The 27973-nt window shown below is 35.5% G+C and overlaps 1 protein-coding gene across 4 annotated transcripts in view; it reads left to right on the forward strand.

Annotated features, from left to right (window-relative positions):
• ASCC3 (activating signal cointegrator 1 complex subunit 3) overlaps positions 1–27973 on the forward strand; it is a 276124-nt gene that overhangs the window by 44261 nt on the left and 203890 nt on the right. For all 4 annotated transcript variants that reach the window (XM_063329884.1, XM_063329883.1, XM_063329882.1 and 1 more), the window contains 5 exons: positions 372–492; positions 2996–3203; positions 3954–4095; positions 4674–4799; positions 27762–27962. In XM_063329884.1, the coding sequence (XP_063185954.1) occupies positions 372–492; positions 2996–3203; positions 3954–4095; positions 4674–4799; positions 27762–27962 (798 nt within the window). The remainder of the gene's footprint in view (positions 1–371; positions 493–2995; positions 3204–3953; positions 4096–4673; positions 4800–27761; positions 27963–27973) is intronic.

Consider the following 27973-nt stretch of genomic DNA (forward strand, 5'->3'; position numbering starts at 1 on the left):
GAGAAAGCATTGGTTCTCTTGATTTATCTGCTTAGATTGTAGAGGAATAAATTTGCAGCATAGTTTATGTAAATAACCATAAAGCAAGACACATAAAGTTTAGTCTTGAGAAGAGTTAAATTTTATACAAGAATCGCTAAGAGAAATGGATTTTTTTTTAATAGACAAAATTCAGTTTTTAAATGTTTCCAGCTGAAAACTTTCTGTAATTTTCCCTTTTTGTAATTGAGAGTCTGGCTGAATACTAGCAACGATACCTTTTGGGTTGAATTACTTGGTGTTGAAGTTCATTAATTTGTTGAAATAGTGCAGTCCTATTTATAAATTTACATTAATTTGGACAGTGACTTATGACTTTGTTTTCTTTGTAGTTATTTGAACTGCTGGGCCCTGAAGGTTTTGAACTCATAGAGAAACTCCTACAGAACAGATCTCTGATTCTGGAAAGATCTTTGACTTGTCCAAATGATAACAGGTTCCAGACTCTGCAAGGTAAGCAACTACAATGTTTTTGTTCCAAACCAGATAAAAAGTAGTTTCTAACTGTTTAGTTATATTTCAAACAACAGTCCTGTGTATGTGAAAAGTAAGCCAAAAAAAAACCCCAAAAAACAGGGAGGGCATATTTATGTGGGCCTAAACAAAGAAATCATGGTCTTATACAGAGGAAACAAATACATAGTGCATATATTTATTTACTTTTCAACTGCCTGTGGGCAGGTGTAATTTTTAAGTGTATTAACTATTGGCACTGTATCTGTTTTAGTGGATTACTCTGGAAATAAGTTCATCCTTGATTATTCTTCATCTGCTTTCCTGCTTGATCTCTACTTTTGTACTGTCATCAAATGTAGGTCTTGGGGAGAAAAAGCACAGTAACAACCACTTCCAAAAAAAATAAAGTGAAGCTCAAGGATGGACAAGTGAAAGGAAAAAACGGGGTCCAGGTTTTGTACTGTGATTTTTGTTTTTATAAAATAAATTGCCTGCGCAGAATAATTCTTTTAAAAATCTCTTGTACAAATTGCCATTTAAAAACAAGTATTCTCACTTTGTCCTCTGACAAAAATAGATCTGTCCCATTGCATGTTCACAGCACACAGAGTTAGAAAAAAGTGAATAAAACTAGTAATGGTGGACTTAAGCATGGCTTTCTGTCTTGGTGTTTATTCCCTTCTGAAATAAACAAATAATAAAAAAATACATTCAGTAGAAACTGAACTATTGTAGTTTTTCTGCTATGTACAGATTTTAGTTACACAAATATTTTCTTCTCACTTCGGAGAAGTGGTATTTTGGAAGCTATTATGAATTTATTCTTCATTATGCCATCAATAAAATCTGTCACAGTAATTTCTGCTAGAGTGTGGAGAAATAATATTTTCAATGTTGTGCTTTTGAGACAATAGGAGAGCATTACCGATTGTATGCTTTTTTTCACTGATGAGAGAACCCTTCTTTCACTGTGGTAAAGAAGTCAATGATATTTGAGTATCTTCTGAGATTGAAGATGCTCTGCCCCAAGTTCGGTTTATTAATTTTAATAAGGCTTTTTTCTTTTAAGTTGATCAAAATTGTATTTCTAATGGGGACTGAAGTTTTATCTTTCCAGAATTGCATTTGGGGAAGGGTATCATTTGTGTCTGCAGAAACGTAGTTAACTTTGAGTAATTTGTGTCTTAAGAAAATAAGCACGAGTCAAGGAACCGTACATGTACTGCATTTTTGTAGCATGCTGTATTATTTGACTATTTCTTATGTAATTTACTTCCACGGCAGTAAAGGTGATTGTTGTGCTTATCAGACAAATCAAGTAACTGTTCTTTGCCCTGGTGTGTGAATTAAATTTAGTCAGGAAATTGTATGCATTATTGTCCCCTTTTAATATGAGGGGGAGAGTTAAAGCTACAGACATGATGGTTTTAATGTGGACATTTTGACAGTTTATTAGAATTTTTTCAATGCTATTTAACAAGTTATAGTCACCTTATCCAGTATGCGTGCTTTGAGATGTAGGAGTTTCACTGTTAGTGTAGGTGAAAACTAAGCAGCACAAATAGTTCAAAATGTCAGTCAACTGTGTTTATTTGATGAAAAAAAAATTTCAAGTTTTTGACTCTAGAGTTTGACTGCAAAAGTACATATGAAACATAATTAAGTATGTAATAGTCAGTCAAGCCTACATTAAATTAATAATCTGCAGAATTTTGAAAATAGAAGTTTAAAAACACTGGTATAGTTAAAACAAGACAAATCACCCCATTGCATATAAAAGACTTGGTTGTGTCTTTGGCTTTGGACAGTAGTGGCCTCAGAAGGGTGAATGTGACTGGGCTTTTTTGGGTTCCTTGCTCCCCTAGATCGATTGCTTACTGTAGTTGTTTTGTGGTTCTGTTTCTTCTTGATTCAATTCTACTGCTTAACCACATAAAGGGAAAGAGTCCTTGTGGTTGTATAGAATAGGATTTATTTTCTCACTTGTTTAGGAAAATTACATTGTGAGTGTGTTTTCACTACAATCGTGTTACCTAGTAAATATACGCCAATTTTTATGTGAAGAGGCTGTCTAAAAAAACCAGCCTGTTTAATCTGTTTTCACACCATTCTACTCATCAGCGTATACACAGAAGAGAGGTAAGTGGCATTTCCAGTGTCGATGAAGTCGTCATAAACACAGAAAAGAATAAAGCTCTTCCTGTTGCTGCTAGCCCGTCCTCTTACTTTGGGATGAAGAATTTTTGTTTGCCTAACAGTGGTAACTTTAAATGTCCTACCTTTGGGACATGAGCTGCTACTTCTTTTAGATTTCATGAGGCCAACTGCTGCATGGTCATCTAAATAAAGCTAAGCTATCTCTAAAAACACTCCCCCACCCCCAGCCTCCCCCCTGCCAAAAAAAGAAACCAACCAATAAAATTAACCTTAAGAATAAAATTCTGAAAACAAAGATGGAATCCAGTACTTATGGAGATGCATACCTGTTCCCATATTTCAGAACAATGCAAGAAGTTTATAGGAGAAAATGCTAAACCCAATTATGGTTGTCAAGTTACAATTCAGTCTGAACAAGAAAAGCTGTTAATGAAACAATATCGTCGGGAAGAAAAGCGGAATGCCAGAAAAGAAAAACAAGCTGGGGAAGATGGAGAAGTTTCTGGAGAAGGGCTAATGTGCTTTGATCCCAAAGAGCTACGGATGCAAAGGTAATAAATGCCAAAAGTTGAGAAATGCTTCTGTTGTAATTACTCCTTGAACATATCATAATAGTTTATTTTCTTTAGTTTGCTTTGGTGATTAGGTGATTCTGTCTTCAAGTCACGTTTTATTACAAGTGTAGAGATTATTTTAATATGAAAACCTAATTTTCAGGGAAAGAAAGCAGCGATCTGCTTAATGAGACTCTTCTTGATCTTATCTATGTGGGCTGGAGATGCAGATTAGAGGGGCAGGCTATCTTTCTTAGTGCCTGTACGCACACTACTTGCTTAAGATTTATGAAGTCTCTACTAAATCTATCAGAACTATCTTTTCTTTTTCCTCAAGATTAATGGGTACTATTTTGCATGTTGTCTGCTAAAGGTAGTGGGAGGAGTAGAGGAGGGGAGGGGATAAGGAGCAAATAAGCTGTTGTATTTCGTACTGAGAAAAATATAGTGGGACTGGTATTTAACTGTGAATACATGTTGCTGTATTGCTTAAAAAGAGGCAAAACTGCATTTGAGAAAGCCTTGCACTTACCAGATTGAACTTTTGGGTTTTATCTAAACAGTGTGTTATAAGGTAACTGATGCCAGAGAATAACACTTTAAAATTCCTTTGTTCATTATTTTATGCAGTGTTTTTTTCCTTAAATTTCTACAACTGTTCTACAATGACTTTAATATACCACATTCGGTTTTTGTGATGGCTGCCTAAAATGGGCAGAATTATCACAGTTATTTTTCTGCTCACAGAGAACTAGCACTTTTGAATGCTCGAAGTATGCCAGTCCTAAGTAGACAGAGAGAGATGGACTTCGAAAAAATTCATTATCCGCATGTTTATGATTCCCGAGCTGAAGCTATGAAAACATCAGCATTCATTGGGGGTGCAAAGGTATGTGTTTGGTGCATGACCCTTCTTGAACAGTGTAATCTTTCCCATTGAATAATGTGCAGCAGGGTTCCCTTTGTTCCTTTAGAGAGTCTCCTCCTTATCAGAGTCCAATGTATGAAGCAGTGCATCTTTGCAGAGGGTTTTATACACTTTCATACATTCTGTTTTTATTTTGACTCTAGAAGAAATAATCTCATTCTCAATTAATGTATTTGTGGGGTTTTTTCTAGGGTCACTTAAATCATTAAAATACCATTTTTCTCTTTCTATCTTTTTGAAACCATTGAAATGACTTTAACAAAATGAATGCTTTATGAAATTCTAGACTTAATGGCTTTTGAAATTTAATAAAATGGAGTTATCTTTTTTGTCTTTTGGGGACCATTTTCTGAGTAGTAAAACTGATTATTTTCCATTTTGGGGGTTCAGTGCTATCTATAAAATGAATCAGTGAGAATTGCTTTTATTTTGGATTCATTTTTTGAAGGAAAGCGATGAACCATTGTTTAAAGTGGATTATACATAATGACACTTTCTGTTTTCATACTTCCAATTAATTTCCTGTAATACCGTTACAGGTGTTCTTACCAGAGGCAGTTCAGAGAGAAAACAATAAAATGTATGAAGAGGTGAAAATCCCCCATAGTGAACCAATGCCTATTGGTATTGAAGAGAAAATTGTTTATATTAAAGACTTAGATGAGGTGAGTAAACCATTTCAAAGATATTAAATTAGTTTTTACTTTATATTACAAAAAATTAACTGGAAAAGATTACTACTTAATATTGCGGTTTGTGATGTGTAAATGCACCCAGTTAGTTTCTTCACTACTAATTTTGAGAATATTTGTTGGGGAATGTATTTCAGTGGTATAATCCCTTTCATGACGACTCAGATTGGTGAAATTCCTGCTCTAAACGACTTGTTCATGAGTTGCAATTCTCAGTTCCTTTGGCATTACCTGGTTTTAAGCTGGGATCTGGATCACTGAAATGAAAAGATTATGGTGATTCTGTTCTCTTTCTGGAGACCCCATGGAGACGTGACACATCTTGATTTGTGAAGAGTGGCTTGTGACTGCACAGCACTGTTTTGCAGTCCATGAGACTAGTCTTATAGTACAATGCAGTTGTTGGGGGTATTGAGTTACGGTGTTATAGACTGTAAGGGGTGCAAAAGCTTCAGGAATAGTGCTTTTCTTTAAGCAGAAAAAGGCAAATCATTATTAGGAAAATTTTGATGATAGAAAATCATCGTGGGGGGAATCATCAGAGGGCAGGCTGGAAAAATACAACTAAAACATTAACATTTTAACTTTTATTGGTTTAAAATGCTGAAAAAGCTGAGGTAAGGGAACTACATTTGTTTTTAGTATTTGCAGCCTAGAACTTGCAGTATTCATCGCATGTACCTGCGTGCTCCTTATTGTATATGACAAATCTGTTGATAAATGGAAGATTTTGCTATTGATTTCAACAGGTACATAAAGAGCAAGCTGTATGTGCATATGAAGAAGGTTTTAAGTTTCTTAGCTCTTCAGCAGCGTACAACATAGAAAAATGTTTCCCACTTTTTTCCCTGGGGGAAAACAGGAAATGAGAATATAAATCTAATACGGTTACCCAGAACACTTTACTGGGGTTCTGAGTAAAGATTATGCCTTACATAAAGATTTAACTCTTTTTAAAACAGAAGACAGTTTAATTTTAGAATCAGAAACTATTCTTTTCAGCTTGGGTGACAGTAACTAATGTCATGTTTATGAAGTGACTGACAGCTTAACCAGATAGAAAAGTTGAACTGCTTCAGCTGTAAAATGTGACATTTTATATGACAATTTTCAGCATGACAGCTTTTTGCAATGAAATGTCTTTCTCCTAGCAAAATACTACCTACTAATCTGTAAGCTTTTCGCAAGAAGTACCAATATTTCAAGAGACAATAACTATTTTTCAGAAAAAATATAGTTCGGACAGAAAAATAAATATCTAAAAGAAATAGTTTGCAGATTTTTACACATATAATGTTTAAATTAAATGTTACAAAATGCATCAGTTATACAAATTTCGTGAACAATTCGTCTTCTTTGTAGGTAGCGTATGGTCAAGAGGCATACTTCTCAGTTTTACAGTGAAATTCTGAAATAGAAACAATCTTCTTCAGAACTTTTCCCTATGTTTCCTATTACAGAACACCAAATAGGAGTGTCGACAGTAAATACGATTTTGAATGTTTGAACAGTTATGTATTTAATTCCCACCCACAACTTTGATACCAGTTTGCAACAAAAGATGACAAATCTATGAATAATTTGTCCAACTGCAGAACTGTCAGATTCCCATTTCCATGACTGAGACTCATAGATTTGAATCTTATTCAATAACACCTTTTTCTCAATCAGGTAAAGAGACTGAAATTGCCAATGTGTGTATTTTTTAAGATAAACTGGTCAATAAGTAAGTATCTTGGTTAGGGGAAGATTTCTTTTTGCTTTCTCTGCATGGCTGTTCTAGATCTTTAAGCTCATAAAAATCTTGGTTGGTGCTTAAAATTTTGGCCAATAACTGGAGTCAGTTTAAAGGGCAAGAATTTTTTCTGTCAATGTGGTTTATTCTTTTTTTGTTGAACTAGTGTGAGCAAAAGCAGAAAATACAATTTTTTAGCTTTCTCCCTAGCATATATCACAGAATCACAGGTGATTATAGGTGCTTATATATATAGGTGCTTATAAAATAGCTCTCATATCCCTGTATAGGTATGTTTGCAAGATTATTTAAAATATAAATAGATTTGCAAGAAGAGGTGACAGTAAATGTCACTGTAGATAGTTCATAGCAGCACCTGAAGGCTTCATGAGAAAGTTGAGAGTTTTGCTACTATTGACTATTATGAGATGCCATTAGTAGTAGGGTTTTGTTGTAAGACATTGAGTTGGTCTAAATGTACAGATTAAGGTTCTCATTCTGTTTAATGAGTCAATATACATGCAGCCAATAAAAATAAAGGTCCCCAGGAAAAAAGCTCAGAACAACCAAACAGTCTAGTGTTGCCGTTCCAAGGGTATTTATCACACAGATGTCCAAGCACTTGCTGTTTTATGGAGAAATCCTGGTGGTTTTAAAAATGATAAATACTCTTCTTCCTTTGAGTTTATCTGTTTAGTTTTCACCTGTTCTCCATTTCACCAGTCCCATTTCTGTTATGCTTTGGTGAGTTTCTTACCTTGCTGAGAGCCGGCTCTGGCTGTGTTTCCCTGCCTCAGGTGCTAAGATCTGTTCGTCCCAGTATTCAGTTTGCATTTTCTAAGGTGTTTCTCCTAGTAAAATTGTCTCTTTTTTACATCCAGAAAATAGATCACTCTTCTGCTTTCCAAGAGCAGTTTTACTCACTTACTTTCAGGCTTAAGCATTTTAGTTCTCATTTGCCACAGAGCCACTGCGAGGAGGAGGAGGTGGGGCAGGTCAGAGCCCCTGGTGCTCAGCGCAGTGGGGGATGGAAATCCTTCCTCAGCTCTTAAAGCTGAGAGATGTCAGCCTGCTGGGGAGAGGCCAGCTGTTGTTGTAAACTGCTGGTAACCTCTCTGGAGCTACTTTGCCTACACAATAATGATAAAAACAGTGATCCCCTTCTTTTTCTGTATATTTTTTTGGTAATAAAAGGCTCTGTTCTGTGAGGTCCAGCGTTCTTTTCTTGCTTTGAGAAGCTGCGACTAGATGACAGAAATAAAAATGGGTTTGCACTACAGAAGATTTTGACTTTTTCATCTAAACACCTGCCCTCTTTGAAACTTGAGGGACATCTATGGGACATACAGGTCATTGCTTCAGCTACAGAGTATGACAAATTTTGTACAATTAGAAAATTTCCTGGGCCTTCCCCTGGGCTCTTCGTCACTTGATAACTACCTTGCCAAGTGCGGAGAGGTTAGGTCATCAGGAGAACTACTGTACAGCTGACGTTCTAGCTTATTGTATTGTAGAGGGAAGTGTGCTTTTATTTAGAATTGATTTATGGAAAGGTTTTAATGCCTGGTGTAGATTTCTTTTTAAGGGAAAGACATTTATATGCTATTGATAATATACATAACCCTACATCTTGATTTGAAAGTTTCCAGTGGTACCTTCACTCATTCAAAGTTAAAAACCTGAACAGCATCAGTTTTCCCAAAGGACTGAAAAGACATAAACCTCACTGTGAAGTGTGACCAATAAGAAAGGGCATAAGAAGAATGGTAGCAATTCATAAAATTAGTTCTTCACTAATGCTTTGTATCAGCTATGTTGACAAAAGTGGGCCTGGCAATGTACAAAGACAGACCAAGAAGCTGTGCTGAAGTGTGCGCGTTTCACAGAGAAAGTATTTTTAGAAAATGCTTCTATTAGTAGCATAAGCGTTCTAATAGGTAGCAGAGGTGTCAGTCAGTTGTGGTGAAGAGACTAAAGGCAAAAAGTCTTCATTATCCAACTTAATATTCACATTACCTAGTAGGTGAAAATTCTGTTATTCGGCTACTAGTTTGTATTTGTGTCACCTCTGCCTTTTAACAGACAAAGGAGCTCTACAGAAGAATCTGTAAAGTATAGGCATAACATAATACTGGTAATGAAACTAAAAACTTTTTTTGTCAAAAAGTTTTTTGTCAAAAAGTTTAATTTCCCTTTAATTTTCCTGTTAAAAGACAGAAGGTAATGAATAGTCTAAAATGGGCTAGTTTATATTCCTTCAAAATTGTTTCACTTTCAACTGAGTATTAATGCAAGAATTTTTGAAGTGTCACAGGAGCTTCTCTTCAGTCTTTATGTTTTCATCTACACAAAAGTAATTTTAAGGACTCTAGATATTTCTCATCAGTTACGTGATTTTGATCACGTTGTCAGCAGTTTGGGTAGAATCTTTGACTGTGTAACATGCCTATTGCAGAATACACTATTAAATTTTATCTTCAAAGCTCTTAAGATCAGAACTGAGTTCATAATAAGGAGTTCATTTGTATTTTGAACTGTTAGCCAAAAGCTAAACCTCTGGATCATGTAAGCTGAAGTAATCTTTCATTTTAAATGTTTTTAAGTATTAGTTCAGATTTACTTACATTTTTTTCTCATTTCCTTAGGCTGACATAAACATAGATTGAGAAGAGATGAGAGAAATGTATTCCTCTATATATTAATTCTAACGAAACACATTTTAACCACGTTTTAAACATACATAGAATCATTTTTTTATTTGTTTCTTTTGTACAAATATAAGGCAAAATGACAAAACTTCTATGAACTAACTCCAAAAGGAGCAGCAATGCCTTAAATTAGCACAGGCATTAATAGGAAGTTCTTATTTATAGGATTGGCAGTGTAATCAGGATGCATCTTCAACTGCATGCCAGAATGAAGAAAAAACACATTTTAGCTAGGTTTGGCACTATGTTATCTGAAATCTTAGGGCTAGTATTTTCAAAGTTAAGTATTTAGTTTGGTTAAATCCTCCGTGTGAAGGATCAGAGCTTTTCTAAAGTGTTTAACTTCATGATTAGTTAAATTATTCCACAAGCAGATTTTTCTGAAGCATCATGTAATCAGTACTTGGAAGAATCCAGATGCTAAGATGAAACTCATGATACAAACTTACAAAAAAAATCCATATTTTTGTAGCTACCATTCCTACCTAATCCCATTATGCGCTGCAAATATGAGATCAGGAGCAGCTAACCTTTCATAATTTAGCAGCCATAAAAGCATAACATAGCATCTGTCATAAACTGCTGGCATTAGTGCTCTCCTGTTATCTGTGTTGTACCTTTTTCTGCTTTGTCACCGCTACCTTTCTACACTATGATCTGAACGGCTTCACCTCCTGCCACAGTCTAACTCCACCTGTGTCATCTCATATTCTTTTTTTCCTACCCCCATTGAGTTGGGAGCAGGAGATACTGGTTTGCACAGAGGGTGTTGTGCTCCTGCTCAGGAACATCTCTAGCATTCAACGGCAGAAGGGTGCGCTGTGTCCCACAGGAGTCGCAAAGGGTTCTTGCCTTACCGCAAGGCAGCAAATTCCACCCCCAACTTGATATGTAAATATTTATTATTCTTGGCATTTGTTATTATTTGGAGAGCTATGTTTTCATCACTGTATAAGCACACGCGGTTTATAAGTAGCTGGTTGGGTTGGTCACACCAGTTTAGTGTAAAGTATTAGGGCTACAAAGATGATTAGGGGACTAGAACATCTCTCTTAGGAAGAAAGGCTGGTGGACTTGGGTCTTTTCAGTCTGTAAAAAAGAAGACTGAGGGGGGATCTTATCAACACTTATAAATACTTAAAAGGTGGGTGTCAGGAGGATGGGGCCAGTCTTCTTTCAGTGGTGCCCAGCGACAGGACAAGAGGTAACAGACACAAACTGCAGCATAGGAAGTTCCACCTAAACGTGAGGAGGAACTTCTTTTCTTTGAGGGTGGCAGAGCACTGGAACAGGCTGCCCAGAGAGGTGGTGGAGTCTCCGTCTCTGGAGTCATTCAAAACCCGCCTGGACGCGTTCCTGTGTAACCTGCTCTAAGTGACCCTCCTCTGGCAGGGGGGTTGGACTTAGATGACCTCCAGAGGACCCTTCCAACCCCTACCATTCTGTGATTATGGTGCAACTACTTGTGAAAGTGGCATGCTAGCTAGGCTGTTTCAATAATGAGAATTTAAAAAATGGAGTAAGTGCAAGCTTAGATTTATTAGCTTTGGCTGCTTGACATGCAGCTTGACCATTACTGAAATATATTTTTTGTACTTACTCTAAAGGCGTTTTTGTGCCAGCCTTTTTGCCAAATAAATGTACCTTTAAAGTCATAAACTCAGGTCAGGGGAAGTTCCTCTTCAAGACTGTGAAAACAGGTTTTATCTAACAAATTGCTGTTTGTGAAAAATGACTTTAGCTTTTTTCCTAAAGTGGGTGTTCAAGGTAGGATTTATTTCTTTGTGTCATATTATTTCCATTTCCTTATACTAACACTGCTTAGTGGTCTAAAAAAGAAATGTGTTTTTTTCTCTGCATTATGTGAAGGAATTATTACAAAATCAATATTCTCTTTTTTCCTGTAATGTTTTCTTGGTTTTACAATTGTACAAAGTAAGTCTACTGAATAGAAGTATGGATGTTTTTGCATAAATTACATTTTTCACATCCAGAATGTTGGATCATTTATTCCAAAGTTGATCTTGGTGTGTATCTCAGTTGCATGTTTTCCAAACAGCAGTTGGCAGTTGGACTGAATTGAATAATTTTTAAAAATAATTATAATTTTATTGAAATCTTGTCATTTATCCAATGAAGTATACTAGTGAATTGCTCTGAGGAAAGTTTACAAGTTCCGTAATCATTAGTCCCAACTTAAGACAAGGAAAAAAGCCATGTAGGTTATGATACAATGTTTTTAATAGCTGGTAATGTATATTAGGAATTGCAGTCTGTCTCCATATTTCATGGGGGGGTTCCAAAGAAGGTAGAATATGTGCAATAACAGGTTAACAAGAACATTGGAGTTAAGATTCTACAGTGATGTTAAAGCCTACAAATTCTGGCTTAATTTTCTTCAGCATGTGGATTAATGAGTATTTTATCATTACTTTAGAATTCCAGATGCAAAATTTACAATTTCTGCATCACATTGTTTGACTATCTAACATAACTTTAAAACAAAACAGAGAAAAAGGGACTGGATAAGGTAATATCAAATAGACTTGATATGGTAATTGAAATAAAGGTACACTGCAGTGATAGCAAGGCTTTATGAATGTTGTAGTACAACTTTGAATTAATTCCGCAGTGAAATGTGAAAGTCTGAATTCCTTGATTTAACATGGCACACGGATGTCCGAGCTCCAGCGAAGCAGACTTCTTAGGAGCAAAGCTTGGGAGGATCAGGGATTTCAGCTACCCTCCAATTGCCATGAGTTTGAGAAGCGGAAAACTAACACCAAAAGGGAAGGTTAGGAATGAAGTAAATAGATGTGGAATCAAGCAATACTTTACAAATGGATAATTTTGTCCGATAATCTGAGATTATTGTTCTAAACATGGTTCCACCTATATCTACTTTCTCCTGAACTGAGTGTATTTTTGCATCTCTGAAGTCTGTATTAAAATATATAAAGTAGGTTTCCTATAACAACAGAATAAGAGCTTATGTTATTGCTGAAATGAGAGAGAAAAGAATGTGCTATCTCAGAAGAGGTGTACTGAAGATAAAGATTTTCTTTTATAAGGTACCCATAGTAAAACACAAAAAGAAACGAGGTGTCGTCAGGGATAGTGATATCAAGGCTGTTCTAAAATAAAAAAGCAAGAAATAGAGATTGACATTTTGTTTTCTGACAAAACCCATAAAACACAGTATTAGATATGTTCATCTCATAGCCACCTCATGGTTTTCCTCCAGAACATGTTATTTTGTAACTTGTACAGATATTTTTAAAAACATTTTGAAAGGCAGTGGTACCTGGCAGTAAGGATTGTAGTATACCCTTAGCATTTGTAAACTGTGATTTTTGACTAGGCGAAAAGATGTGTTTGACACTATTATAGTTTTTGAGAGGACATCTCTTACCACAGGATGAGAAATTGAAACTATTTTCTCTGAAACATAGATGTTTAGGCAGGTGTGACATGACTGGAATCATTTGTCTTTGTCCTAGTGTCATGTGCAGTTTAGTTGAAGACATTTTTGTAGTCTTGTGCTTTTATTCTTTTTAAGATTATCAAGGCTTTTGTCTTTTTTCTTTAAACGTCAGTTTCTAAACACTATTAGGATAGTATATTGTATAAAACATTATAGCTTTATTTGTTTTTGTTGTGGACTTATCTGTTTACATACTCATATAAGAGTCTTTTAACTTAGAAGTTTGACGGTTGTGTTACGTGAACAAGCCATATTTAAGACACCAGAGATGTTGAGGGTAGCAAGGATGCTATGAAAAATGGATAAATACGCCTTTGTTGTGTCAGTCTGGGTTATGGTTTTATGCACATTTTTATTTTCAGAGGCTTGATATTAATGAAAACGTATGTGGAAAACAGTGATAAATATAGATACAGCAAGAAAATAAGATCCTTATGAACATAGTATTTTCAAATGTCCTTTTCTAGTGAAGTTGTAATTGAAACTTAAACAGATCTTATTATTTATAGATACTTTTTTATTTTAAGTATTAGTAATGTACAACTTTTTTATTGAAAAGAGCTCTGTAAAATCTGAGTTATTGCTTCTTGGGCAGTATAAGTTTGAAGACAAGCAATTAATTGATGAATGGGTCAAAGTCTAATACTGAGAATATCTGTACTGAGAACTTAATTTCTTTTAGTCTGTTCTTTAAACTAGCATGGCTGTGGATGATATACTAAGCAGAAGGTGCTGAAAAATATTTAGTAGATACTGTCATGTAAGAGTTGCATATTCATACAGTTATTTGGTATTTTGATCGCTCCTTTTCACACAAATAGTAAATAGGAATAGGGAAATGCACTTTTTAATAATAGCATGAGGTAAAATTGACTGCATCTGATTTGAATAAAATGTTAAGCCTGTTTCATTTTCTACACAGCTGCCAAGTGTGTGTATATTGTGTAGTGCTGCCTCTGAAATGGTTGAAAATCTGATGGGAACACTTACAAAGGCAAACCAGTAAAGGGCACCAGCTGCTGAAAAGCACCTGCCAAGCCACTGTGGGAATAGATGCATCTGCCTGTAGCTAGAAGTAATTTAACAAAGTACCTGCTTTTACCTGTCAGGATTTTAATTTGTGTAAAGATTCAACCAGTGAAACTAATTCTGAATACCTAAATAATAAAAAAAAATCTGTTGGTTTTTGGGTTTTTTTTGTACAAAAGAACATCACTTCTGAGCAACAGGAGTCTGTGAAAGGTTCTCATTCTCATAACTGTTTTTTGTTTTTAATAAAAACAAACTCAGATATGGCAGATAAAAGTCTCAGCTAACTGTGCATAGTGTCTTACTAAAGGATGCAGTTAGTATGGAAGAGATTATGCTACCGAAGAGGCAGGTTTCCAGTTTTTGTTTGGGTTAGCTTGAGAGACGAATCTCAGGGGGTTTTGTTGAGAATATATGTTTCTTTTTTCATTGCAGCATATTTGATTCGTTGTGGATGGTAATGTGCACTCAAAAATTTTTTACAAGCCGAAGTCATTAGACATATTTCACAAGTATTTTTTAAAACTGTTGTACTTTTTGTCTTTTGATACTTAAATTTTTATTGTTCCCACACATTGTGGTGACCTTACCACACAAGTTCATGATCCCTCACCTACCTTTAGTTTTCCTACGATGGATCAGCAGAAAAACTGTGAATGCTGCTGGTTTAGTTGTGATTTGGGAGAACAAAATAGCTGTGTTCTTGCAGAAAAAAAACTGTGCGTATAGTCTTCCTTTGTAAAATTAAGGACAAAGTCATTTTACATCTGTATTGTAAGACAGTACTGGCTTCTTGGTTAGCAGTAGTGTGAAATTAACTGAAACAGAGAAGAAAATTGAGTTGTAGAAAGATTATGACAGTAATAGTTATTCCTCTGGGAATATTCTTGTGTTTGCCATTCTTTCATTTTTACTTGATGAGTTAAAATTATTACTAGTTTCAACTATAATTACCCTTCAGAGCACTCTGTTAGTTTTTTTATTTTTTGTTAGGTATTGTTTGGAAGAAATAGTTTATGTTGTGTTAGGGATGAGCTAAAGTAAATAGCTTGAAAATATTATCCTGAGGTGGCTTCTGTGTTACCAGTTTAAATATTTGTTTCTACATGAACAGGTATAACTGATGCCTTTGTCTGCATAAAATGGTATTGACTTCATTAGTGTTTATTTAAAAATAAAACTACTGAAAGATATCTGTACTTCAGAAGCGTATAATAATATGAAGTGCTGTTACCCTTCTCTTAAAGACAGGTTTAAATTTCCTTTCAAAGGAAAACAGTATTTGGGCTCCAAATTGTGGTATTGAACTGACTATAAATTGAGTGACTTTTATTTATGTATTAAATTTTGTAGAGTAAAGCCAATGACCAATCCAAGAAGCATTTTAGGTAGACATATTCTGCCACACAGCAGCTGCATGTAGCTCAAAGAAATCCGGCTTTGTGGTTCACAGCATTTTTCCCTCTTGTACTTAATCACCGTAATATTTGAAATCCAATTAGATCTATCTGGTGACTTTGCAGCTGTTATGTTTGACCTCATTAAATGATAATAATAAGTGAAATATTTAAATTGAGAAAACAACTTGTTAAATGTTCATTTTTCATTCTTTAGGGAGGCACATTTATGTCATTGACTGAATGTATAGAGACTTCTTGGTATAAAGCACAAGCAGAGATCTGTAAAGTTTTTAATGAAAACAACTCAAAGTGGGTTTAGTCATTTTGATAATTAAGACTGGAGAGTGAATAATGTGCTTCTGCTGCATCCTGTTTAGGGGATAACCATTTCTCAATGGAATTTCATAGTATGAGTGTGGAAGAAGAACGCAGTAGTCTGCTTTACTTTGATAGCATACCTGAAGGCAAGCTTTCGTTCTTAGGAGTAATTGGTCTTCAATTTAAATTTAACTAGAATATCCTTTATTTCTCTTTATACTCAACACCAAAATTGTTTTTCATTTTTAGGAAATATAATCTCAAAGTGACAATTTTCAAAGATGAGGGAAGTGTATGCTATTTCTGATATGCTGTAACATTTAAAAAATTAACTCACTGAAAATATATTAGACAAATCATAGTTTGCCTGATTTTAATGTTTGTCTTTAATTAGCACAAGTTTCAGTACTCTCCTTGAGACACGAATCTCTTACTTAGGATAAGAATGTCCCAGGTCTTTCAGTAATAGAAAAGGGACTGAGGTTGTCCATCAAGGGATTCAGTTAGAAATCACCAAATAGTTTTAAATATTTTTAAAAGGTTTTGGGATAGATGAGCTACATGACTAGAAGATTGACTTTATATCTGATAGACTATTCATCTCAGACCTGAAGTTTTCATTAACTTCAAGATCACATGGTGAATGCTAATGTAATGGAAGTTTTAAAATTTTTGAAGAGTAGTAGTTGTTTGAGTCTACAGAACAACAGGGACCAACAAGTAGTGTAAAGTCTCTTAAAGCGGGAAACAGATTTTGTGTGTGTGTGTTGTATCATATTCTAACAAAATGTTTTTTCTGAATTCTGATTGGAAAATTGGAAATATCCTGCCACAATCTTTCAGTTAGAATATTGAAACAGAGCACATCAGATACGAGTTATTTTTTCTTTTCATTGAATGAATAAATGTGCTTTTTATGATACTAACAAACACAGTAATAGTAGAAACCATTTCTTTCCTCTGTAGCATGTTGGAAATTAATCTGGAGAAGGGAAATAGGAACTTTGCGTTTGTGGGAAACAAGGTATAGAAGAAGAAGATTTTATTTAGCTCTTCATAGGAATTACTTACCATTGAACGTAATGTAATGAAGGAAATTTCTGTGCAAATGTTCCTCCCCTGCTTTTGCCCTCTGAATCTGAAAAGGATGGGGGTTTTTTCTGAGTCATCTGAGACGATGTAGGAGATAATTTCTTGTGTTCCTGATTCTTCTCCCCGTTGCTGTTGGCACCTGTGGACCTTTGTCCTTCTGGACCTCTAAGATGAGACTGTCTCCCTGCCATGCATAATCCTTAGATGGAGACTTTTTGGCTTCTTGTCAAGTGTATCTTTAAGCTACATTAGAATGCCTCTCTCAAGTTTTGCATCAGTAATTTGCCTACATCAGAAACAAGTCTGTTTAGCATATCAATAGGTACTATAGCAGCAACACAAAAAGTCTGGTCCAGTTGTAAGCTTCAACATCTATCCTTTTCAAAGTATGTGTGAAAGCTCTGTTAAATCTGTAGTGCCATTTGCAAAGCAAGAAGGATCTTCTTCATCATCTTTTCATTTTTTTGTGATACTGTAGTTTTCAGTGTCTTAATTTTCCATTAAGAAATTAAGAATTGCTGAATGGAAATGCCCAGATGCAGCCCATTAGAAAGTTTTGTGTCTTTATCCTGACTCATACGTCAGTTATTCACATAAGTCTGTGTGGTATGGGAGGTTCTGGACTTTGATACCTTTTGTCTGATGTCTGTCTCTTCCTCACGGTCACCATTTTTCAGGTTTGGCCAAAAACTATCTGCTCTTTTCTGTCATTCCTATTAGATTTTCCAGTTATCTGTCTAGGCTACTCGCAGTAGTCACACCTTTTTTTAAGGTGAGTATATGCCCTCATCAACACAACTTACTGCGTAGAAATCTTTTTTGTTTTTTTTTTTTTGTTTTTGTTTAATGCTAGTAGTGGCATATTCTTTCAAAACTGCAACAAGAATATGGAAGGAAAAGAATAAATTGGGTCTCTCTTGATATGGTGCGGTTGTTTCAAAATTCTGCCAATGAGTTCAGAAATGGTGATTGATGCAAGAATTCAACTTTCAAAAGGTAGCTTGTGTGTGCTTTCATATCATACCACAATATCTTTATTTGTGAAAATTTAGCTAAAACCATTTTATATTGGTTGCATAAAAGGGCTTCAGTTTTTGTGCTGTGTGTTAGTAGATTAACTTTTTTCTCACCAATGGCCAGAACTTACATAATTCCTTTCCTGATGCGTTTGTTATCTTTCCTTCTTACCTATTGGATTTCTCCCTTTTTCTTGCGGTGTCTATATTCTTGAACAACTCAAAAAGGGTTTTCTGTATTAACTCTTCGAGTACATTTTTTTTTTTGAGACAGTGTGCCTCTAACAGTGATATTTTTTCCCTTTTCTTTTAAAGAGATGCACTATGTTTTCCAGGGGGAATAAATTAAGGGAGTGATATGCCATCAGCAGAGCTAGGAGTCTGTTTTAGTTGCATACAAGTGTAAGAAATTATGAGTGTTCTCTGAATTGAAAAAAAAACCCCAAACCTGTAGAATAGGCTGTGGCATATAAACATCAGTTACCTCATTGTTCCGTCTAGAAGAGTCAAGGAGATGGTGGTAGTGGAGGTGTCAATACATAGTAATCCAATAGGAACCTTGCTGTTAAGGGTAACAACATTTTAAATGTTTTAATCTTCACAGAGCTTTTTGCATTTCATTCTTCCATGCTCTCGGCTTTGTATAGCATTAGGTTATTTTTAAAGTTTAAAGGAAAGAAACTTTATTTGATACTGTTACTATGGATGAAATGTGAGAAAATTTAAACTCAAATCCTTCTATCCTCATAAAATTTTAACTTCTGATGTTATTAGGAAATGCCACAGCTGTTGCTAATTTTCCTTTTGCTATTTTTCTACTACCTGCATTACTTCAAGGTAATTTTTGCGTCTAATTCACAAATGGCATCAGAAAGCTCTAGAGGAGGCTGTGTTCTGATCTCTGTGTCATTGCTGTAATTCTCTTGGCATCAGATACTTTTGACTGTACAATAGTGTCACTGAAATCAGAATCTTGCCTGTGTGTCTATTTGGATGCCAAAGTTTATGTACATTTGCTGTGTTGTAGAAATAGTTGCTTTTATGGAAAAATCTTTCTGAAACACTTTGTTATGCATTTCCTCAAATCAAATCACCAGAGGGTATAATCATTCTGTCTATAAACTTTTGTCATATTATAACTAGGCTGAGGAACATAGCAATTCTCCCAGTGAGGGGAGGAGATTCCCCAAGCTGTTTCAGTGTTTTAACTCAGAGCAGTGAAAGCCTTGGAGCTATGGTGCTTTCCCATCATTTCCATCAACTTGATTTTGGGTCTATATATGCAAAAGTCTTTGGTTTTAATCTATACATTGAACCAAAGATTATTTCTTAATGTTTTATTTTTAATACAATAATAACTGATTGAATAATTCAGAAATCTATAGAAAAGGTATGACTGCTGCAGTTGTTTGTATAGCATATCTTGTCAAGAGAATAGTTTAGATAATGTTGGTGGCAATGTATCTATAGACTTAAAAAGGATTTTTGTTGAAATTACTTCAGGCGTGTTAGCTCTTAGCTGTCATATATGAAGTTAAATATTTTCCCTAAAAACTCTTGCTTTTGAATGGATCTCTGCTCTTTCTTCAAGAGAGCAGATGGTAGAACCTGACGGTTTAAAAAAAAAAAAAAACAAAACCAAAAAACAACCAAAACTTACAAAGATATGGTGGGGTTTTTTTATTTATTCTTTTATTTAGGGTTTTTTTTTTTATTGGTCTGTTTTTTCAAGGAAGCCCCTATGTTACCATAGTTAGTAGGAGACTAATTTACTACTAGATTTTGCTGCAACTTGTTTTTTAATGCAACTGTTCTGGACTTCCTCTGGATGGAGACTGGTTCTTCTCTAATGAAAGCTTATTTGTTGAAGAACACTTGCTGTTATGACCTGTCCGTAAGTTTCACATTTCTGAGAACGTTTCTGAGAGTAACTGTTCAGAAAAATAACAGTTTCGGTATCTTGGCAAGCATGAAGTCCAAAAGTCTGGAGGGGAAATGTTTAATCAGGATTTAAAAACAGTATTCCAAATAAAGTAAAACCATAATATTTTTCATAGTTTGTGTGCTATGATAGCTTTAAGCAGAGGTATTCCTTTCATATATAATGAACATATGTATATATGGATACATTTTTATTCTTGTGAACTCTCTGTCAGACTCTGGGAAAATTTTGCAGTGTTTGTTTTGAATTTAATTACATTAATATAACCTGAAAGTGTGACAATTTCCCTGGTTTCTGACAGTTACTGCTACTTAAATACCTATTGTATTAACCAGTGAATGTGGTGATAATTTTAAAAATCAATCTAAAAGATGATTTTTAATTCAAATAAAAAAACATATTCAGGAAAGTCTTGTGGGCTATGATTCTGTGTTCTATAGGATGTCATAGTATAATTTTATCCTTTTTGTTCATTATCTGTCATTTCTAGGAATTTCTTCTGGCTTCTTAATCTAATTAAAGGACTGGAACATCTTTCATGTGAGGGGAAGCTGAGGGAACTGGAGAAGACGGGGCTCAGGGGGAATCTTACAAATGTATATAAATACCTGATGTGAGAATGATTAGCAAAGAGGGAGCCAGACTCTCCTCAGTGATGCTCAGTGACAGCACCAGAGGCAATGGGCACAAATTAAAACACATGAAACTTCACCTGGACACAGGAAAGAATTTTTTTACCGTGAGGTGGTCAAGCACTGGTACACCTTGCCCAGGGAGGTTGTGGAGTCTCCATCCTCAGAGATATTTGAAACCAACTGCTCACCCGATGTAGGTGATCCTACTTTGAGTAGGGGGGTTGTACTAGATGAACTCCAACCTAAATGATGCTGTGATTACCACTAATAGTGACATGGGTAGCTATACTATGCAAGACTAGACTAGTCTAGTCACTTGTAGCATGTACAGCTTTGAAACCAGCTGCTGGTTCTCTGGTGCCTGTTGTTACTTGCATCTGTCTAATGTGTTTTACTCCAAGCTTCCTTTATAGCACATAACTCTTCAGGTACTACACTTTGGATGAGACATAATACGTACTTACTCGAAGAAATTGTAATGCTGATTATGGCTCAAATCCAATCCTAAGCTCTATTTGGTATGCTTATATAATTTTCATATCTTTGTGTATGCTACTTGTTCCTACAAAAATTGTCCCCCTAAGTCCAATGAAATCTCACTGGTAATGACTTGGCGCTAAATGGAGCAGATCCAAACATCATGCAGTTTTTCGTTCACATGTTATGAGCCTTAGTTTAAAATATATATATATATATATGCGCTCTGAAAGACAACGTTTCAGTCTTTGAGGCAGGTAGGAAACTATGTTCTCAAATAGTACTCCTAAGATAATATCAAAATAATTTGACCTTTATGGTATTTATATAGTTATATTTTGATTTATTTATTGTTGTTCCTAAATCTCATGAGCTGCCACCTCCATGAAAGTAGCAGAATATGAAAAGTATCATCAGGAGAGGGAGACTGTGGAAGTCCGTAGGCATTACATCTATGTTTATTTCTGAGTGTACCTTCAATAACAAAATAGGATTTACACTGGCACAAAAGTGCTGTAAGTCTATACATGTATAATTAGAAAGCAAGGGGGACTACTAAATGTTCGTAATTTGAAGGGATAATGGGAATGTATTTATTAAGATGTGTATGTGTGTATACATATGTATACATAAATATGTATTTCTGTGTGTGTATGACTGAGTATGCATAGATACATGTTTTAACCAACAACATTCCAAAGTACAGCAATGGGGAAAGGTGACCTAGAGATTATTTGCTTGCCAAAACAAGGGACATCATCTGAGCTTTGTTTCCTCACGTTCATGGATTTTCTGTGAAACAACGTGGATTTCTCATGCTATTGCCAGTTTTTTAACTGAAAGTGCAGTAGAACAACTGACGGCAGAATGGAATTTGTTGCATCTGAAATACATAAGACCTTTTGATTAAAATATATCTACATATATTATAAAATATACCTATATTAAAATTAAGGCAATAAGTAGGAGAAATGCTGAAAGTTTAAACTTCATTTGAGTGCAATGTATTATTTTTATGATAAATGGATAGTAATATTATTTTGTTATAGTACAACAGAAGTAGTCATCATTGTGGAGCATTTATTTTAGGCAGTTTTATGCTATGGAAATTAGCACAGATGATTAACATTTTTTTATTTCAGACCATGAGAAAATTTGTTTAGTGTTCAATGAAAACTGTAAAAATTAATGTGGACAGGACAAAATCTCTTTTAGAATGAGGTATACAATGAGAATGACCTGTAGATAAATCAATAAAATATGATAATTCTAAGGAACATAACACCCAAATATATTTTCTAGATAAATTGCTAAGAATTAAATATGGTTATACTTTTTTCTAGTGTTGCTCTGGATAGATTTGGTAAGACCTGTTATGCTCTGTCTGTGAACACCAATACTGAATTTAGAAGCTGCTACTAAAGTGCTGGCATTGTACCTTGAAGTTGACTTAAGACCACATTGGGCCACCAAGTGAAAATTTGTGATACTGAGGTTAATTGCATCTGATAAGCTGTTTCTGTCAACTAGTGTTAATGCATAAAGTGATAGGGAGAGTGAAAGAAGATCTCTGTTTTTAATGGAACTTGTAGTTAGCGCCCCTTTGTTCTGGGTGAGGGAGGGTGCTATAGACCGCAGCAGGTTTCAGAAGTATGCCTGGGGAAAAAAGTATCTTCTGTATCATATTTATTAGACTGTAGAACTACACAGTCTGGCTAATGAATGGCATGACTAAAACTGCCTGAAGTGGTAATGGCCTGTGCTATTTGGAACAGGCACTAAGTTGTTAAAGCAGTTGTGTTTCTGAGCTGTAGCTTGCCTGCAGACTGAATCGTATGGACTCGTTCAAGAATATTACTTTAATGTCTTTAACAGTTTTGTCCTATTTTTAAAATGCCATTAGAGCACGAACACAAAAATATAGTTTTAACAAAATGACTAATTTAGAATATCTTCATTAAGTGTAATCTCATTTACTTGTAAATGCATTAGTTGTAATAGTAAATTCCTTGGGAAAGAACTGGAAAGCTTACTGAAGTAAAAATGAAGGGTTTACACATGCATATCAGAGCTGCCTTGAATATCATCTTGTGCTTTGTGGAAAGAGTTGCTTCTCAGTGGTCTTTCACATTGATTCATGCTTATGTAAAAATGGCACCACATTAGGCATGAAATTGTGTTTGTTGAGAATAGCACTCACATTGTATTCTGCTTAAAATTCCTTTGGTTTCTGTAGAATTCTAGGGATAAATCAGCTATTGAACAGAAAGCTGGAGAATGTTGCATCTTATTCACCTTCAGTAAAGACACAGATTCTGCCATCCAGTGGCTACCACTCCTTTAAGGAAAAAGAGATTTCACTGCTTTATCTGAAAAAAAAAATTGGTCTGTAGAAGTCTTGATTGACGTTAATATGCCAGAGGGAAAAAAATTGTTTTCAGTTTTCAAACTAGGTAGTTTGTGCAAATGACCAAAAAATCAAATCTTCTAGTACGTTTGCCAAACTATGGACTTCTGTGCATACTGTTGCATTTTTGTCCACTGTCCATTTTTTTTCTTACTGATTTTTCATGGCAGAACTACTGGTTTTGGATTATGCACTTAGCAGACTTACTGTTTGGAATAAAACAATGTTTCGGGGAAGGGTAATCTGTAATAATTTTTTCAACAAATGGGGAGTTGGCTTGAAGAAGTCTTAAGATACCGTTTTCCTCTGGAATTCCTTTCTCTCATAGCCTTTTTAATCCTTAATATGTTCCTGCAGAGTCACCTTTCAGAGAATATTACGCGTTGACTGTGTATTGTGATTAAGAGTGTTGTGTATTGTTTTGTCAGTGCCCACATTTTTCTTGTGAGTTGCTTGGAAATTAGTCAGTGTGTTGAATGAAAGTCTAGATTCTGGTCAGAATACCATTATTTTGAAAAAATGCTTCTGGTTCCTAACCAGGCTTTTATGGGGTTTATTTTTTATTAATCTTTATTTGACTCTTAACGTTCCCGTTCCAGTCGGCTTAGCATCTTTCCAGAAAAGAAGCTGAGGTTCATTTTTCTAATTAGTTACGCAGCTTCCTCTGGTGTTTCTGGGACATCTGTTTGTTTATTGCTGCTTACCAAGTCAATCTTCATCCATGGCATTACTACTTTCCAGTAGGAAAAGAGACAAGAAATTATTTTTATTTATCTAAATATTTATTTATTTTTGCTAACAATTACATATCCCAGGGCTATAATATATGTAATTTCTTTTAAATGTAGAAGAAAAAGATGTCTTACACTGCCAACCTAAAGATTAAGAGAAGCTGGAACAATATATTCTTACAGGCAGTAGTTTTAGAAAACTCTTAAAGACACTTCATTTAAGGGTATTAACAATCACACAACTGTAAGGAGACAGAATCACACAGTGGCAGTGGTTGGAACGGACATCTGGAGATCATCTAGTCCAATCCCCCTGCTAAAGCAGGTTCACCTAGAGCAGATTCGACAGGAATGCGTCCAGGTGGCTTTTGAATATCTCCAGAGAAGGAGATTCCACAACCTCTCTGGGAAGCCTGTTCCAGGGCTCTGCCACCCTCAGAGTAAAGAAGCTTTTCTTCATGTTGAGATGGAACTTCCTGTGTTCCAGTTTGTGCCCGTTGCCCCTTGTCCTGTCACTGGGCACCACTGAAAAGAGTCTGGCCTCATCCTCTTGACACCTGCCAGCTAGGCCCAAACCACGACAGCCCTTTAAACATTTATAAACATTGATGAGATCCCTTCTCAGTCTTCTCCAGGCTAACCAGACGTAGGTCTCTCAGTCTTTCTTCTTGAGAGATGCTTCGGCCCCCTAATCATCTTCATAGCCTTCTGCTGAACTCTCTCCAGTAGTTCCTTTTCATTCTTGAACTGGAGAGCCCAGAACTGGACACAGTACTCTAGATGTGGCCTCACCAGGGCAGAGTAGAAGGGGAGGATGACCTCCCTCGACCTGCTGGCCACATTCTTTTTAATGCACCTCAGGATACCATTCGCTTTCTTGGCCACAAGGGCACATTGATGGCTCACAGTCAGCCTGTTGTCCACCAGGACTCCCAGGTCCCTCTCTGCAGAGCTGCTTTCCAGCAGCTCAACCCCTAACCTACCCCTAACCTGTACTGGTGCATGGGGTTATTCCTTCCTAAGTGCAGGACCCTACACTTGCCCTTGTTGAATTTCATAAGGTTTCTCTCTGCCCAACTCTCAAGCCTCTCCAGGTCTCGCTGTAGGGCAGCACAGTCTGCTGGTGTGTCAGCCGTTCCTCCCAGTTTTGTATCATCAGCAGACTTGCTGAGAGTACACTCTGTCCCTCATCCAGGTCATTGATGAATATGTTGAACAAGACTGAACCCAGTATTGACCCCTGGGGGACACCGCTAGCTACAGGCCTCCAACTGGACTGGGCTGCTGTTCGCAACACTCTGAGCTCTGCCATTCAGCCAGTTCTCAATCCAGCTCACTGTCCACTCATCTGCCCCTCACTTCCAAAGCTTACCTATGAGGATGTTATGAGAGACAGTCTCAAAAGCCTTGCTGAAGTCAAGGTAGACAACATCCACTGTTTTCCCCTCAGCTACCCAGCCAGTCATGCCATCATAGAAGACCTGTAGATGTAAAGCTGCACGTGTTCAACTATGAGACTGATGACTATGTCTGTTGTTCTTCTCTGAAGATACTCACACTTGACTTCATTTAGACAACGATGTTTCTGCTTTTGTTTAAAAAATGCTTCTTTAAATAACGTACATATTGTGCAATGTAACGTTTTGTTAGTTCAATTCTGTAATCACCAGTTGTGTTTGTGAGTTCTCTCCATAGATCCTTTATTATAAACACTGTAAACAGTGTTTAGCGGTGTGAACTATACGGTGTTTATAATAGCTTCTAAAACCAATTATGTGGAATGGGAGAGAAAAGGAAAAATATAACCATTTTCAGCAACCTGTCAAGAAATCTCAAAATGAAGTAACAGGCAAATTAGAAACCTAAAATGACTAAGAAAGCCATAAAAATAGCTGATTGAACCCTGATAGCACTGATGTAATCAGCAGGTCTCCAGGAAACCCATTAACACTTTATAATGGTCTCATTCATGGAGATGAAATGAATTTTGAAGACGATACACCAAATAAACATTATGTATACCAAACTTGGCGCAAAACAAACAAGCTTTCCCCCTGCAATCTTGGAAGCAGAATAAACTGTGAAAGAACATTAAAAGTGAAAAGCGTTGCGATCTTGAAATTCAGTCACTTAAAAAATTGAAGAAACTTGATGAAAATACTGGAAGTAGTTGCATTAGCTACATGTATTTTTTTTGCTTCACCAAAGGCACTTAACAGTTTAGAATAGATATTTGAATATATTTGAGATGTGTCAATGCGGTCTGTGATTTGAATGGAACTTGTTTTTTCAGTGTTGCATGAGAAGTTTTCAACCTGAAAGCTTTGCTTAGACAAAGGTACTGCTAAATTGAAAAGAATATCTTCAAAAATAAATAGTATGTTAATTGCATAGCATTTTCATTGACTTTTATATCAATGAATGTTGGTTTTTTTAATATTTCAGGTCCTCTAGAATAAACTGCAGTTGGCATTCGTTAGGTACATCATTCCTCTACATTTAAGAGTAGAGCATTGTCATGTATTGTGAAAATGGTGCATTAGCCTAAATTTGTAATTGGCATTTCAGTCTCTCACACAGAGACTGCTACCAAGAAGCTGCAGCAAAGTGATAGAGCTAGTGCTGTTTGGCACAAAGTTAAATAAAATAGTTGATTTGAATAGCCGGTAAAGCTCTCATTCCTAAGCTTGTGTTACTTGAGGTAGTAATAAATTGGTTCCTGCTCAAATAATTTGCTTGGAATTGGAAAGAATATTATTAACATTAGAGAAACTATTACCACAGCAAATGACTGAATTAACTAAAGCACCTAGAATAATGGAAAGGGAGATCGTTAGAAGGTACTTTCAGGACTGTTCTTTGCAGGGAATTTGTACTTTTTTTGTTTCCTACAATTAAAATAAAAATTATAATCGCCAAAAATATCAGTAAGATACTTTTCATGATTATTATTAGAAGCAGTGCAGTAATTAAATCTGTAGAAAGCAAATAATTCTGTGTTATGAAGTCTCTTTTAAGTGTCTGTGAAAAGTGACTAAGGAAAAAGCAGTTGAAAAAATTTTAGAATCTTCAAATGCAGACATTGTAACTGTCTACAGTAGTTCTTTCTTGATGAAAATCTCATTTTTCAGAGAGACCAAGAGGAACAAAAAAAAATTTTTTTATAATTGATGATTGGTACTTTATAAGATTTAAACATCATTAAACTGTAATAACTATAGTTGCCTATATTAGCTATATAATTTAATTTTTTAAAACGTGTTCAAGGTTTATTTGGGACTATACATACAAGTTTTATGTTTCTTTGGAGGCTGCAGTTTGTTGTAAATATTGTTGGAGAAAGGTCTGAACATTAACAATTGCAGGACGGAGATTTCCTCAGAAACAAAGAGAAGGTTGTTACTGAATTTGTGTGTGTGTGTGTTTGGATAATTAAACTTTATTGCATAAAATTAATCAGAAAGACTTTTTTTAATAATCTATTTCTTCAGCAGGTTGCTGTGTATTGCTGCCTCTTCTTCCATTAGAATAGCGGTAGTTTGTCGTCTTAGATTTAAAGATCATATTCGTCTAATTTGACTATTGCTGTTTTACTGAAGTTTAATTATTAAAAGGTCATTATTTTACTGTATCGTTGTTGATATATTTATTTATATCAATCTTGATTAAAAACAAATTAAATGCTGAAATAGCGTGCAGCTAAAGACTTTGATTTTAAGAGATGTTGTCCTGCTATATTTTGTTTTCCTTATGGATTCAATATTTGAAGGTTGGGTGGGGGTGGTACCCTCAAAATAAAGACTGTTATAAGTATAATAAAAAACATAATAAATCTATTGCAACAGATATCCTAAGTTTTGTTACCATGTGGTTTTTTTTACTGTTAATGTATGTACACACACACACACACACACACATATATATGAAAAGCTCAACGTATGTGTGTTGTTTGTTTTAACAGATTGGACAACTTGCTTTTAAAGGCATGAAAAGACTAAACCGTATCCAATCTATAGTTTTTGAGACTGCCTACAACACAAATGAGAACATGCTGATCTGTGCCCCCACTGGAGCTGGGAAGACAAACATTGCCATGCTGACAGTCCTTCATGAAATTCGACAGCATGTCCAGCATGGTGTTATCAAAAAGGATGAGTTTAAGGTAGGAGTTTA

Source organism: Chroicocephalus ridibundus, chromosome 3, assembly GCF_963924245.1.
Source record: "Chroicocephalus ridibundus chromosome 3, bChrRid1.1, whole genome shotgun sequence".
In the NCBI taxonomy this organism is placed as follows: Eukaryota; Metazoa; Chordata; class Aves; order Charadriiformes; family Laridae; genus Chroicocephalus; species Chroicocephalus ridibundus.